The 15,820-nt window shown below is 44.7% G+C and overlaps 1 protein-coding gene across 4 annotated transcripts in view; it reads right to left on the bottom strand.

The window, feature by feature from the left end:
* Window positions 1-451: 451 nt before the first annotated feature.
* LOC118384549 (cdc42-interacting protein 4 homolog) overlaps window positions 452-15,820 on the bottom strand; it is a 29,518-nt gene continuing 14,149 nt past the window's right edge. Inside the window, exons 4-16 of one of the 4 annotated variants that reach the window (XM_035771163.2) lie at window positions 15,496-15,643; window positions 14,957-15,019; window positions 14,165-14,269; window positions 13,844-13,972; window positions 11,910-12,056; window positions 11,542-11,739; window positions 9,451-9,621; window positions 5,723-5,752; window positions 4,805-4,914; window positions 4,470-4,602; window positions 2,533-2,642; window positions 2,300-2,436; window positions 452-2,196 (exon numbers count right to left, since the gene is read on the bottom strand). In XM_035771163.2, coding sequence (XP_035627056.1) covers window positions 2,045-2,196; window positions 2,300-2,436; window positions 2,533-2,642; window positions 4,470-4,602; window positions 4,805-4,914; window positions 5,723-5,752; window positions 9,451-9,621; window positions 11,542-11,739; window positions 11,910-12,056; window positions 13,844-13,972; window positions 14,165-14,269; window positions 14,957-15,019; window positions 15,496-15,643 — 1,633 coding nt within the window. In that variant the 3' untranslated portion in view covers window positions 452-2,044. The remainder of the gene's footprint in view (window positions 2,197-2,299; window positions 2,437-2,532; window positions 2,643-4,469; window positions 4,603-4,804; window positions 4,915-5,722; window positions 5,753-9,450; window positions 9,622-11,541; window positions 11,740-11,909; window positions 12,057-13,843; window positions 13,973-14,164; window positions 14,270-14,956; window positions 15,020-15,495; window positions 15,644-15,820) is intronic. The other 3 variants (XM_035771164.2, XM_035771165.2, XM_035771167.2) reach the window with 3 other exon arrangements.

The following is a 15,820-nucleotide window of genomic DNA, read 5'->3' as shown; positions in this document are numbered from 1 at the left end:
TTTGAATACCCTGCTCAGAGAGAGCAGGATAGAGGACAAGGCTACTTGGATATCAGATCACAAGAAATTATACACTACAGCAATAGTGCCATCTGCTGTGACTGCTATACACTGTAAAAATGAGGGATTCAACAAGGGTTCTTCTAAGATCCTCAAAGTCCTTTGAAGAACCTTAGGGTTCTTGACACTGAAAATTGTACCCCAAAAGGTTCTTTGAGGATCTTATAGGGCTTCCCCCAGTTTCAATTTGAAGAACCCCTAAGGAGACTCCAAAAGCCTTTCCCTTTAAGAGCATGTACATGCACTTGACATTTCTAGACATTTCCTCATCTCATTCAAATGCATCTTATTTCTTGGGGACCAACTTGCTCGCTAATAAATAATACAATGGTCGGCTCTACGCCAGACAAACATTAGCGATAAAAAAAACATGAATAAATGATACAACCACTTGAACTTTGAAATGCGTGTTACATTTATTAGTCTTAAAAACAGAAGACATTTGCATGTTAGGTATACACACACACAATGCTTTCAACCAGAAAGGCACCTGGACATGCGAGTGAGTTTTTACGTTAGGAATATTCCGGCGTGGCTCAAAACTGGAGCGTCTATTAAACTCCAGACAAAATGGACACATTCACCTCATGAAGATACACATCTGCTCTCAACTTCTCAATCTTTATTCATCAGGTTAAAAAGCTAATAAGACAATAGTGGTGTAGTGATAGCTAAAATATATTATTTTATAACATAAATATGATAGTCTTAAAGTTGCACATATTCTATCTGCAACAATTTATTGGTATCGCTCTCGCCTCTGGATACAGACAGTCCACCATGTTTACAGGGAAAAGTACAAACGGGAGTCAACTCCTATGATATAAACCAAAACATGCCTTAAACTTTAACTCTTAAATGTAGCAACATACACATACTTAATAAATTATATTCTCAATACAAACAATTCATTATTTACCATTCAGAATCGAGAGCTATAAAAGAGCTCTCGTATAGGCCATTTATGTCAATGGCTTGAAACTGAGCTGTAGTGAAGATACGGCTGTGATTGTCTGAAACATTTCTTTATTGCCATCAGTATGTGTCAGTCTTTGGCCTTGTGGGGGGCTAATCTATTTATACTTCAGAGCACAAGGAAATAAAGTCACGCTAACTGGTGAGTATATCTGATCTGAATAGTGGCTGTGTCAACAGGGCTTTCCTACTGAAATGCAGTGCCCATAGACCTGGTTTGAGACACTTCCTTTCTCTGAGCAAATGTTCTTTGTCCAAAACGCTGTGTGCAAATATGAAGAAGAGCAAGAATGTGATCAGTTTACATTCTGGCTGCATGGGAGTGAGAGAGAGAGAGAGAGAGAGAGAGAGAGCAGGTTATGATTAATAATGTGTCAGATAAACGTCCTCTTAATCCTGGCTCCTGTTCAGTAGGGCACACTGTAGCACTGTGTTCCCATTGGACAAGTTCAGTACCTCTGTTTCACCCGGTTTCAAAATGTTATATCCTTACTGAAAACGACCCTGATGTCAAATGCTCCAGTACAGCACTTCTAATCCTCCTCTCACTGTGAAAAGGAGAAGCCTTCCCACAGTGAGGTGAGGGCATATGGATATGTTGGTTGGTGCCCCATTCTAATCTATATCATCAGTCCTGCTATGATATCCACTACTAAACCACAACTGCACTGTGATAATATCAAGAAGAACTACGATGGAAATGTGTGGCTTGTGGTAAGTATAGTGACCTGGTACAGACATGCAAGCCAGGAGGAGCCAAAAGCACAATTGACTGCATCTTCTCTGGCCAGCAGGGGAAAGAAATCATGGGTGCGCATCTCAGCGAGGAAATCAAAGCGACTCGATTGGCCCTAGGAGTCTCCTTACGGACACCCATATGGTCCTGCCCACAGTGCTTTGTTTCTCTTTCTGATTGGTCCCATGAGAGAGCTGCCACAGTATTTTGGAATCATCATCAGTGATGACTGGCCGGTCCCTCAGGCCTCGTGTGGGTGGGATGTGTGTCGGGTCACTTGCTGAGGCTGATGCTGACGTAGGATGTTGGGATGTAGCCCTCGTTCCCGTTGGCCCTGCGGACCCTGGTCCAGCCGTCACCTTTATCCTCCTCCACTACAGACAGCACCTCCCCCTCCTGCATGGTGATGGTCCCCTCGCTGGCACCTAGTAGGGACATGACAGCATGTTACACTATCGCCATGTACAAGTGTGTTATACCATAATAGTGTTGAGTACATTGGTGTCATTGTCACCCATCAACACCTACCTGGGAAGTTGTACATGGCTGTACATTGGCCGATGGGAGCGACAAGCTCCTCCTCCTCCTCAAAGTCGTCGTCAAACTCGGCGTAGATGGGCTGAGAGGGATCTGGGGTGCCTTCTTCAGAGTGGGTTCCGTCAGGGCTGGAGGGAGAAACACACATATGCTTAATAATAAATATATGACTACAGTACATTTACTGACAGCCATGAGTGAAGTCTCAGCGTCTGGTTTCTAACCTGTATGGTTCGTTGTTGTTGGAGTGAGACCCGTAGCTCAATGCATCCTCTGGTAACGTATCTCTCCTGAGCATCGAGTCCCCTCGCCTTCCTGCCTCTGTCACCCATGACTACGAAACAAAGCACAGAGGAAATATACCATCGTTTCTTATTGATTGTGCTCGTGAGAGATTGTGAGTGAGACCAAGTCAAAGAGAGGAACGGGTTGTATATTAAAATCAGGAAAACATGAGGTCTGTGTTTACAAATAACTATGTGAAGAGGTAACAAACAATAGAGTTGAAGTCGGAAGTTTACATACACCTTAGCCGAATACATTTAAACTCAGTTTTTCACAATTCCTGACATTTAATCCGAGTAAAAATTCCCTATCTTAGGTCAGTTAGGATCACAACTTTATTTTAAGAATGTGAAATGTCAGAATAATAGTAGAGAATTATTTATTTCAGCTTTTATTTCTTTCATCACATTCCCAGTGGGTCAGAAGTTTACATACATTCAATTAGTATTTGGTAGCATTGCCTTTAAAATTGTTTAACTTGGGTCAAACGTTTTGGGTAGCCTTCCACAAGCTTCCCACAATAAGTTGGGTGAATTTTGGCCCATTCCTCCTGGTAACTGAGTCAGGTTTGTAGGCCTCCTTGCTCACACATGCTTTTTAGTTCTGCCCACAAATTTTCTATGGGATTGAGATCAGGGCTTTGTGATGGTGACTCCAATACCGTGACATTGTTGTCCTTAAGCCATTGTCCCACAGCGTTGGAAGTATGCTTGGAGTCATTGTCCATTTGGAAGACCCATTTGCAACCAAGCTTCAACTTCCTGACTGCTGTCTTGAGATGTTTCTTCAATAAATCCACATAATTTTCCTGCCTCATGATGCCATCTATTTTGTGAAGTGCACCAGTCCCTCCTGCCAGCAAAGCACCCCCACAACACAACAGTTGGGATGGTGTTCTTCGGCTTGCAAGCCTCTTTTTCCTCCAAACATAACGATGGTCATTATGGCCAAACAGTTCTATTTTTGTTTCATCAGACCAGAGAACATTTCTCCATAAAGTACAATATTTGTCCACATGTGCAGTTTCAAACCGTAGTCTGGATTTTTTATTACGGTTTTGGAGCAGTGGCTTCTTACTTGTTGAGTGGCCTTTCAGGTTATGTCGATATAGGACTTGTTTTACTGTGGATAGAGATACTTTTGTACCTGTTTCCTCCAGCATCTTCACAAGGTCCTTTGCTGTTGTTCCGGGATTGATTTGCACCTTTCACACCAAAGTACGTTCCTCTCTAGGAGACAGAACGAGTCTCCTTCCTGAGCGGTATTACGGCTGCATGGTCCCATGGTGTTTATACTTGTGTACTATTGTTTGTACAGATGAATGAGGTACCTTCAGGCGTTTGCTCCCAAGGATGAAAAAGACTTGTGGTCTACAAAACAAAACATCTTAGCTGATTTCTTTTGATTTTCCCATGATGTCAAGCAAAGAGGCACTGAGTTTGAAGGTAGGCCATGAAATACATCCACAGGTACACCTCCAATCGACTCAAATGATGTCAATTAGACTATCAGAAGCTCCTAAAGCCATGATATAATTTTCCAGAATTTTCCAAGCAGTTTAAAGGCACAGTCAACTTAGTGTATGTAAACTTCTGACCCACTGGAATTGTGATACAGTGAATTATAAGTGAAATAATGTGTGTAAACAATTGTTGGTAAAATTACTTGTGTCATGCACAAAGTAGATGTCCTAACCGACTTGCAAAAACTATAGTTTGTTAACAAGAAATTGTGTGGAGTGGTTGAAAAAAATAGTTTTAATGGCTCTAACCTAAGTGTATGTAAACTTCAGACTTCCAACTGTATGTATTCAAGCTTGCATATGGGAACATAACATGCAGTACATGACTGTGGCCAGTAGAGGGGAGTCCATTACCTCATACTTGCTGAGCTCTAATCTCAGTCTCTCCATGTTCTGGGCTGTCTGGTTGATCTGGGGAGACAGGCTAGCAGGATCTCCCATCTGGGGGTTCTTCTCATACACATCCTTCATCTTCTCCAGGGCCTCACTGGAGAGACACACACAGAGACAGAGCAACGGGAGGGAAAGAGAGAGGAGATGAGAGGTGGATTGATTCTCTGTGGAAATGCATCCCCTGTGGAGTGCAGTAAATTGGTAAACACACACACACACACCACACACTGTTGGGAGAAGTTGTCAGCAGTCACAGAGATGGTTGTCAAAGCAGTCAATCAAACTCCCCCACACACCTCTGGTCCACTTCTTTCTGCAACTCCTTGCCAATGTCATCTAGTTTCTGTTGTAACCTCTTCCTGCGCTGCTCGGGGGGGAGATGACCAAAGTCCTCTGTCACCGTGGGCTGAGAAAACACACAGGGAGGAACAGTCACTTTAACACGGACGCACACACACATTCTCCATCACCATGGCACGTGGTAGGAGAGGAACACACCCCGCCACCCACAACCACCTCTAGAGACAACGCCGGTCTGTGGTTATGGTTCAGCTCAAGGGAAATGGTTGATGACAAGAAAACATATTTAACCTCTAGTAATGACAGATTTTGCTTTAGAGTGAACAAACAGATATGCTTCGTTTTTACAGTGAGCTGAACCCAAGACCACCACCATTATCACCCATATAATCATTCCATTGGCAGCACACCCACCCAAATAAGAACTCTTCCCATTGGATTTTATAGTGAATGTTTAAAGGAAGGAGGTTATCAGTGACAGACCAGTAAAACAATGGAGGTAAACTGAAGCCAATATAAAATCGGTCAAATTATACAAATTAGATAATGTTGCCCCATTGCTGAAGTGACTTGAGTTAAGTGTTGTTACAGCCCTAATCCACCAGGTGGCCACCTCTTCAACTCTAACTCCAAAAGGAAAGACAGACAAGCCATGTTTTCAGCCCTCTGCTTTGCATGCAATATTGAATTTGAATCTGGCTGTGTTCCAGTTCATGTGCTAGCAGCTAAACTAGAGTGTGAACATTCCAGCATTGATTTGAGAAAGTAAACAAGCAGACTTTAGTGTGACGTTTGAGACCAAGATGCTTGTCCAATTGTACTGATGGAGAGGTGGTCATGTGTGAGATCCCCCCGTCAATGTGAGAGGCTGAGACACCCTTTAACACCCCACACAGACACCACTCTAGTATTACCATTACTATGATCCTCTCTGGAGTGAGCCTCTGAGGGAGAAAGAAATAGACAGACAATGTGTGTGTGAGAGAAAGAACTGGGTGGTTCGAACCCTGAATGTTATTTGGCTGAAAGCTGTGGTATATCAGACCGTATACCATGGGTATGACAAATTTTATTTTTACTGCTCTAATTACATTGGCAACCAGTTTATAATAGAAATAAGGCACCTCGGGTGTTTGTGGTATATGGCCAATATACCACAGCTAAGGGCTATATCCAGGCACTTCACGTTGTGTCGCGCATAAGAACAGCCCTTAGCCGTGGTATATTTGCCATAGACCACACCATCTCGGGCCTTATTACTTAAATATACAGTCGTGGCCAATAGTGTTCAGAATGACACAAATATACATTTTCACAAAGTCCGCTGCCTCAGTTTATATGATGGCAATTTGCATATACTCCAGAATGTTATGAAGAGTGATCAGATGTATTGCAATTAATTGCAAAGGCCCTCTTTGCCATGCAAATGAACTGAATCCCCCCAAAAAAATTCCACTGCATTTCAGCCCTGCCACAAAAGGACCAGCTGACATCATGTCAGTGATTCTCTCGTTATCACAGGTTTGAGTGTTGACGAGGACAAGGCTGGAGATCACTCTGTCATGCTGATTGAGTTCGAATAACAGACTGGAAGCTTCAAAGGAGGGTGGTGCTTGGAATCATTGTTCTTCCTCTGTCAACCATGGTTACCTGCAAGGAAACACGTGCCGTCATCATTGCTTTGCACAAAAAGGGCTTCAAAAGGCAAGGATATTGCTGCCAGTAAGATTGCACCTAAATCAACCATTTATCGGATCATCAAACTTCAAGGAGAGCGGTTCAATTGTTGTGAAGAAGGCTTCAGGGCACCCAAGAAAGTCCAGCAAGGGCCAGGACCGTCTCCTAAAGTTGACGCAGCTGCAGGATTGGGGCACAACCAGTACAGGGATTGCTCAGGAATGGCAGCAGGCAGGTGTGAAGACAAGGTGAGCACTACCATCAGTCCTGTGTCATGTCAACAGTAAAGCATCCTGAGACCATTCATGTATGGAATTGCTTCTCAGCCAAGGGAGTTGCCTAAAAACACAGCCATGAATAAAGAATGGCACCAACACATCCTCCGAGAGCAACTGCTCCCAACCATCCAGGAACAGTTTGGAGATGAACAATGCCTTTTCCAGCAGGCAAAGGTGATAACTAAGTGGCTCGGGGAACAAAACATTGATATTTTGGGTCCATGGCCAGGAAACTCCCCAGACCTTCATCCAAATCAAATTGTATTTGTCACATACACGTGGTTAGCAGATGTTAATGCGAGTGTAGCGAAATGCTTGTGCTTCTAGTTCCGACCATGCAGTTGGAACTAATCCCATTGAGAACTTGTGGTCAATCCTCAAGAGGTGGGTGGACAAACAAAACCCCACAAATTCTGACAAACTCCAAGCGTTGATTATGCAAGAATGGGCTGCCATCAGTCAGGATGTGGCCCAGAAGTTAATTAACAGCATGCCAGGACAGATTGCAGAGGTCTTGAAAAAGAAGGTTCAACACTGCAAATATTGACTCTTTGCATCAACTTCATGTAATTGGCAATAAAAGCCTTTGACACTTATGAAATGCTTGTAATTATACTTCAGTATTCCATAGTAACTTCTGACAAAAATATCTAAAGACACTGAAGCAGCAAACTTTGTGGAAATTAATATTTATGTCATTCTCAAAACATCTTTCTATGACTGTATATACAAAGTGCATTTGGAAAGTATTCAGACCCCTCAACTTTTTCCACATTTTGTTATGTTACAGCCTTAATCTAAAATGTATTAAATAAAACATTTTCCTCATCAATCTACACAAAATGACAAAGCAAAAACAGATTTAGACATTTGGAAAAATGTTTACATAAGTATTCAGACCCTTTGCTATGAGACTCGAAATTCATAATAGTTGATTGGAGTCAACTTGTTGAAAATTCAATTGATTGGACATGATTTGGAAAGGCACACACCTGTCTACATAAGGTCCCACAGTTGACAGCTCACGTCAGAGAAAAGAAACAAGCCATGAGGTCGAAGAGCTCCAAGAAAGGATTGTGTCGAGGCACAGATCTGGGGAAGGGTACCAAAACATTTCTTCAGCATTGAAGGTCCCCAAGAGCAAAGTGGCCTCCATCATTCTTAAATGGAAGAAGTTTAGAACCACCAACACTCTTCCTAGAGCTGGCCGCTCGGCCAAACTGAGCAATCGAGGGAGAAGGGCCTTGGTCAGTGACCAAGAGCCAGACTACCACTGACAGAGCTCGGGAGTTCCTCTGTGGAGATGGGAGAATCTTCTCGAAGGAGAACCATCTCTGCAACACTCCACCAATCAGGCCTTTATGGTAGAGTGGCCAGACGGAAGCCACTCCTCAGTAAAATGAACATGACAGCCCACTTCGAGTTTGCCAAAAGGCACTTAAAGGAATCTCAGACCATGAGAAACCAGATTCTCTGGTTTGATGAAAACAAGATTTATCCTCCATTCAGGCCAAAGAGGTTATCTGGCACCATCCCTACGGTGAAGCATGGTGGTGGCAGCATCATGCTGTGGGGATGTTTTTAAATGGCAGGGACTTGGAGACGAGTCAGGATCGAGGGAAAGATGAATGGAGCAAAGTACAGAGAGAGCCTTGATAAAAACCGTCTCCAGAGCGCTCAGTATCTCAGACTGGGGCACAGGTTCACCTTCCAACAGGACAAAGACCCTAAGCACACAGCCAAGACAATGCAGGAGTGGCTTCAGGACAAGTCTCTGAATGTCCTTGAGTGGCCCAGCCAGAGCCCAGACTTTAACTTCTCTAGAGACCTGAAAATAGATGTGCAGCAATGGTCCCAGTCCAACCTGACAGAGCTTGAGAGAATCTTTAGAGAAGAATGGGAGACATTCCCTAAATACAGGTGTGCCAAGCTTGTAGCTTCATACCCAAGAAGACTTGAGGCTGTAATCGCTGCCAAAGGTGCTTCAACAAAGTACTGAGTGAAGGGTCTGAATACTTATGTAAATGTAAACATTTGCAGACATTTGAGTGTAGATTGAGGAGGAAAAAAAACTAAAACAACATAATTCATTTTAGAATAAGGATGTAACATAACAAAATGTGGAAAAAGTGAAGGGGTCTGAATACTTTCCGAATGCACTGTGTATTCAGAGTATAAAAAAACATGAAGGACACCTGCTCTAAGCTTAAATGTGGATTTTAAAGCCTTGAGACAATTGAGACATGGATTGTGTATGTGTGCCATTCAGAGGGTGAATGGGCAAGACAAAAGATTGAAGTGCCTTTGAAAAGGGTATGGTAGTAGGTGCCAGGCACACTGGTTTGTGTCAAGAACTGCAACAGTTTCCTGTGTGTATCAAGAATGGTCCACCACCCAACGGACAACTGTGGGAAACACTGGAGTCAACATGGACCAGCAACTCAATATTAGAAAGGTGTTCTTAATGTTTGGTATATTCAGTGTCTGACACCTTCAAAGAGTCGGTCTTTCCACTCTGAAAGGTCAACATCTGAAACCTAAAACATTTTGCTCAATAATTTAGTCCGTTTTGATTGGACATATTCAGTTATTTCCTGGAACAATAAGAAAGAACAGGTTGATCCACCAAACAGGTTAACAGAGGCTTTTGCGAGGAGACGTTGTGGCCACTGACCCGGATGACTCACCATTCGCCCGAGGGTCCGGAAGGAGGATATTCTGGGTTTGACTGTCTTATTGATCTCCTTCAAACAGTATGACAATGGGTCCCGGCCGAACTTGGGGGAGGGGGGTCCGTTAGCGGGTGAGGAGGCGGGGGGCGTGGACAAGGGAGTGAGTGAGGAGGGGGAGGGAGAGAGCTGGGGCGGGGTGAAGCACAGACACCCAGGGAGGGGGTGGCATGGAGGGAGAGAGGGAGGGGAGGACAAAAACAGATGACAAGGGAAAGAGAGAGAGACACCATCAACACACCACACAGAGAAGACGACACTGCAGCAGTTACTCCTGCAGAAGCCCACAGTCACCGGATCATTCACATAGCGCCACAACAGCCGCACTACAGCCCCAACACCAGCAATGCAACAACAACAACAAAACACAAGCCACGATGAAGAGTAGAGTAGAGTGAGCCTACGTGAGGAACAAGGTTGGCAGATTGGAGTGGACCAACGGGAGGTTCCATTGGTTAACCTCAATCTGGACACAGATACATAGGTAGACTGAAATGGGTACAAAGTACACCCTATAGGTCTGGGCCTGGTATACATGCTTGTAATACAGGTAATAAGAAACATGGCAGGTCTCTACGCTGGTGGGAACTACTGAACGTTGGCATGATGGTGTAACCAAGTGAGGAGCAGTGAGGGAGAATATAGTCAACTCTACAGGCTGGTTTCTCAGTCACAGATCAGCCTAGACCTACAGGAGTCCTGGACTAAAAAACACTTTAACTAGGAGCTGTTTGAGTCAGTGTTGTGCAGTGTGTGTGGGGGGGGGGGGGGGACTTTTTACAAATGACATCCAAAGCTCTTTCTCACAGGCCAATATGAAAGTTAACTCTGATCATTACTGAACCACCTCTTTGGGGAGAGCAGGAGCGATGACACAGAGCGGTGCATCACATAGACAGGACGGGAGGTAGGCTGGGTGTATTAGAGAAACAGGATTGGACAGCAGTCAGCAGTGTAAGCCAATCAGACATGCAGCAGGAGGAAAGTGCTGGAAGAGACAGGAGGGAGGAGAGAGAGATGCAGCAGGGGACAGAGGCCGGCCATGATGTAGGTTAGCTAGGTGTTGGGCTGCTGTACTCTCAACATTCATGTCTAGTTTATTTTTAGTCATTTCAGAGTGGCTCAGGAGGCCTGTTTAAGGGACATCCAATATATTCTAGATCTAGACGGCCTCTAGTGGTCCAACGTCATCTATGATCTCCAATGACGGTGTAGAGAGAACATAGCAAACATTTGTTCACCTGGAACTAGTCATCCCTCCCTGTCCCAGTATCATACCTGATGGTTGGCATTTCCCAAAGGTGCCATTTGGTGGTTTGACTGTTAATGTTATAGTCTAGGCCAGTATAATACAGTATAATAGCTGTGTGTTTGTAGCGGAAAAGTCTATGTGTTTGTGCCTGTCTGTGCTGATGAAAGCACAAGCTCTGCAGATCGCTGCCTGCCAGTAGAGTTGACCTATTGGAAACCAGTCAGTCAGTCACACATTGCAGAATGTCAGAGGGGGCTTATTCACAGACAGGCCAGGGACACAGCCATGCACATACCAGTTCTAGAAAGGTGTGTGTGTGTGTGTGTGTGTGTGTGTGTGTGTGTGTGTGTGTGTGTGTGTGTGTGTGTGTGTGTGTGTGTGTGTGTGTGAGAGGGGGCCATGCAGTATGTACATGCAGGGCTCTGGGAACAGGAAAGATTGTGTGAGAGACCACAGCTTCAGGACCATAGTGACAGAGGGAACGTCCCTCTAGGGACCACCAGATGCTGTCTCCCTGATTCAGCCCCTCTGTCTCAACACTGATACACACTGCTCATGGTTTATCTACCTGCACCTTGGAGCACTGATCATTTCAAACACTAAGAAATCCACTCAGGGGACTAGTCATTCATAGGAGGGAAACAAACTGATTAGGGTATGAATTGTAGATTAGGATAATAATGTCTATTCCTAATTCAGAAAGCCACTCAGCTAGTCAGAACTGAGTCATGGGAGTGGGATGTACCAGGGGTGTACACTTGTCATTGTGAGGAGGAGTGGTGGTACTATCAGCCTACCTTACTCTTCTTGCTGAACAGCCAGAACGGTTTGCTCCTGTTCTTGCTCAGCAGCTCCAGGGGTCCTTTGGGTGTACCGAGGGTGCCCAGGCTGCTGTCTGAGGAGGCACGGTTGATGCCCTGACTGTAGTCCTCAAAGTCCAGGTCCCCAGGACGCTCAAAGCCTGACTTGTACTGCTCTATAAGAGCTATGGAGTCCTGCAGGGACAGTAGGTTGGATTATGACAGTGAAACACAGACCAAAACGTTTCAAAGCATGCGTGTTTCATACCCATTTCCCTCACATTCTTTTGAACTTCCTTGGACCGCATGCATCTACGTACGTTACGTTTGTTCTGTATACATTCAGTACAGTACAGCCGACTCACATTCCTCTCATTGACATTAGTGCCCGCTTTGGTGACGCCCTCCAGACACTTCCCGATAATGGGCATCACGTGCCTCTCTGTGTCTGAGAACAAGACGTAGCCCTGCGCCAGCTTCCTCACCCGCCTCTCATCCATGTCCTGGAGTTTCTATAGGGAGAGGAGGCACATACGGGACGTCACTCAATCAGATCTGCCATGTCTTGGTGCCTGATTAAAGAATAACAACCTGCAGGCAGTCACTGATTCCGAGGTGGGAGAGGAGCTCCTGAGACTTGACCCCAAAAAAACATCTGGGTCAGTCAATTTAGACCCTTTCTTCTTTAAGGTCGCTGCCCCTATCGTTGCCAAGCCTCTCGCTCCTTTCTGGGGAGGTTCCCATTGCTTGGAAGGCAGCCACGTTGCGTCCTTATTTAAAAGGGGGAGATCAAGCAATGGGAACAATGCTGTGCTGCTATTTTTATTGACTTGGCCAAAGCTTTTGATACGATAGACCATTCCATTTTTGTGGGCCGGCTAAGGAGTATTGGTGTCCTGAGGGGTCTTTGGCCTGGTTTGTTAACTACCTCTCAAAGAGTGCAGTGTATAAAGCCAGAAAATCTGCTCTCTCAGTCACTGCCTGTCACCAAGGGAGTACCCCAAGGCTCGATCCTAGGCCCAAAGCTCTTCTCAATTTACATCAACAACATAGCTCAGGCAGTAGAAAGCTCTCTCATCCATTTATATGCAGATGATACAGTCTTATACTCAGCTGGCCCCTCCCCGGATTTTGTGTCAAATGCTCTACAACAAAGGTTTCTTAGTGTCCAAGCTTTCTCTATCCTAAACCTTGTTCTGAACACCTCCAAAACAAAGGTCATGTGGTTTGATAAGAAGAATGCCCCTCACCCCACCGGTGTGATTACTACTAGGTAGTCATCTCAAACAAGTACTTGAGAGTATGGCTAGACAGTACACTGTACTGGTCTCAGCACATATCAAAGCTGCATGCTAAAGTTAAATCTAGACTTGGTTTCCTCTATCGTAATCTCTTTCAGCCCAGCTGCCAAACTAACACTGATTCAGATGACCATCCTACCCATGTTAGATTGCGGAGACATCATTTATAGATCAGCAGGTAAGGGTGCTCTCGACCAGCTAGATGTTCTTTACCATTCGGCCATCAGTTTTGCCACCAATGCTCCTTATAGGACACATCACTGCACTCTATACTCCTCTGTAAACTGGTAATCTCTGTATACCCATAGCACTGGTTTATACTTATTTATTAAACCCTCTTAGGCCTCACTCCCCCTATCTGAGATATCTACTGCTGCCCTCATCCTCCACATACAACACCCAGTCTGCCAGTCACATTCTGTTAAAGGTCCCCAAAGCACACGCATCCCTGGGTCGCTCGTCTTTTCAGTTCATGGCAGCAAGCGACTGGAACGAGCTGCAACAAACACTCAAACTGGACAGTTTTATCTCAATCTCTTCATTCAAAGACTCAAATCATGGACACTCTTACTGACAGTTGTGGCTGCTTTGTGTGATGTATTATTGTCTCTACCTTCTTGCCCTTTGTGCTGTTGTCTGTGCCCAATAATGTTTGTACCATGTTTTGTGCTGCTACCATGTTGTGTTGTTACCATCCATTGCTGCCTTGCTATGTATGTTGTTGTCTTAGATCTCTCCTTATGTCATGTTGTCTCTCGTTGTTATATATATTTTTTAAATCCCAGCCCCCGTCCCCGCAGGTCTTTTGCCTTTTGTTAGGCCATCATGGTAAATAAGAATTTGTTCTTAACTGACTTGCTTAGTTAAATAAAACATTTAAAAAGTCAGCTGTGTTTTTAGTGTCTATTGAACCAAATGTTAGCATTTAAAATATTTCCAGCATAAGGAAGGAAAGCTAGGTTAAGGTCAGGATGGATGGGTGAGAGGCTCTGCCTTACGTTGAAGATGAGAGGCATGTCACTGAAGTAGAACTGGCTCTGCTCCTTGTTGTATTTCTGCAGCTGGGCTGCGTAGTCGTTCTTACACTCCTCCGCTATGTGTGTTCTCATGTTGGCCTGCTGTTTGGCCTGGACACAGGTAACAAAACAAACACACAGGTCACACACAGGTCGGTCTGGTGGCTCACATTCCACTGTCTAAGGGGAAACAGGACAAGTAGGACAGCTGGATTGTGTTCAGTAGGGCACACTGTAGGAAAACCTTTTGCAACGGAAAATGAAAACCTGTGTTCTTTTTATTCTGCGTTGGTGTCCTCCTACCTTCTCGACGTCGGCCTTTGTGGCGTTGATGTCCTGGTCAGTTTTTTCGGCATATTGAGCAGCTTTGTCCGCTTCCCGCCACTCCCTCTCAAAACGTTTCTTACTCTAAAACACAGAGAGAGACAGAAACACACCATGTTGATCTTAGCTAACCCAATACTATGTTCTGTGGGCATTCTTTGAATGGAATAGAATAGTCTCTACTATTGTGTACAAGCAAGACCTCTGCTTCACCCAAGGTTAGTGAACACTTGCCCAATGGCCACTAACACCTGACTTTACTGAATGGGGCTGGAACATAAGTGGTTTAAGTCAGTGGTGCTTAGCCATACAGCGATGAGCAATGGGCTGGAGTGCTGCTAGTTTCTGGTCTCGTTTTGGTTCCCTACCCCTGCTTTTAAAATGAGCTCCTCATCTCTTTTTACTGTATATTACAAATACTGGTCACCTGAATCACCATACACACAACTAGTGAACAAATGTCCCTTTCACTGATGGAACAATGACCCCACTTACAGCAGACAAAAAGCAGACAATATGAGAGAGCATTCAGAAACATGTCAGCTTTCACCACATTAGACAATGGAGGACAGTGACTGGACAAAACATTGCCCTTTGACTGAACAGAAAGACAGACAAGTTGTTCACTGACAAGGAAAGTATTTGACTACTGTATAGAGAGGATGTAAACTTAAATGTAAATGTATACATTAGTATTCTACCAACAATGTAGATTTTCCCTTTGGAAGAGAGGAGTTATTGGCAGACGGCCTGACATGTAAACAAACGTACACTGTCGAGCTGCTTATAGGTGCTCTCCAAACTCTGCTGGGATTTCTTGGCCTCCGTCAGATGCTGCAAACAGAAAAACAGAGAGAGGACACATGAGACACCAAGAACACTAGGATGATGACATGACGGTCCCTACTTAGAAAGGGCTATTGGCATTGGGTACAGAATAAACAACGGCCACCAAAAACCACTCAACAAAACAGATGGTAAACAAACAGCAGTCTGTCTGTCTGTGGGTCATGTCTACTGGGAGACTTTTTAATGTTTGTGTGTGTTCTATATTCCATTGGGGTTGGGCCAAGGCATTCCTCTCCTTTCAGAGGATGACAACATGACAGTTACCACCCCCCTACGGGAGAACCCAAGTAAGGCGACCTTCGTGCCATAACAGAGGAACCTACAAATCTATGCGCGTCCTTCCTGTCTCCTTCATACTCTCCCTCCTTTTCCCTAGATCCCACCCATCTTCACTCGCCCTCTCTATAATAAGAGTTTTGAACTCTTCCATCCTTCTCTCTCAGTGTGGATCTCTCTCTCACCGTCTTGCGCTCCATCTTGAGCTCCTGCAGGTACTTGGTGAGTTCGATGCAGATGTTCATCATCATGTTCTCAGCAATCAGCTCCCTCTGTCCTGCGTAGTCGTTCATCTCATTCAGGATGTCCAGGAAGGACTGGTGGTTGGAGAACCTATGGGAGAGGAAGGGGAGTGAAGAGGGGGGAGGAACGAGGGAGGAAGGGAGGGAAAGGATACAGAAGAGATGAGACCTGTAATCGATTTGGGCATTGACAGGAAGTTATATACACTGTTGCTTAAATAGCGGTGTTAGCCAGGTAATGATAGGTCCATTACTTCCTTATTCCCGT

Source organism: Oncorhynchus keta, chromosome 5 (assembly GCF_023373465.1).
Source record: "Oncorhynchus keta strain PuntledgeMale-10-30-2019 chromosome 5, Oket_V2, whole genome shotgun sequence".
NCBI lineage: Eukaryota > Metazoa > Chordata > Actinopteri > Salmoniformes > Salmonidae > Oncorhynchus > Oncorhynchus keta.
Note: the sequence above shows the minus strand (reverse complement) of the source record. Positions and strands in the feature narration are given on the sequence as shown.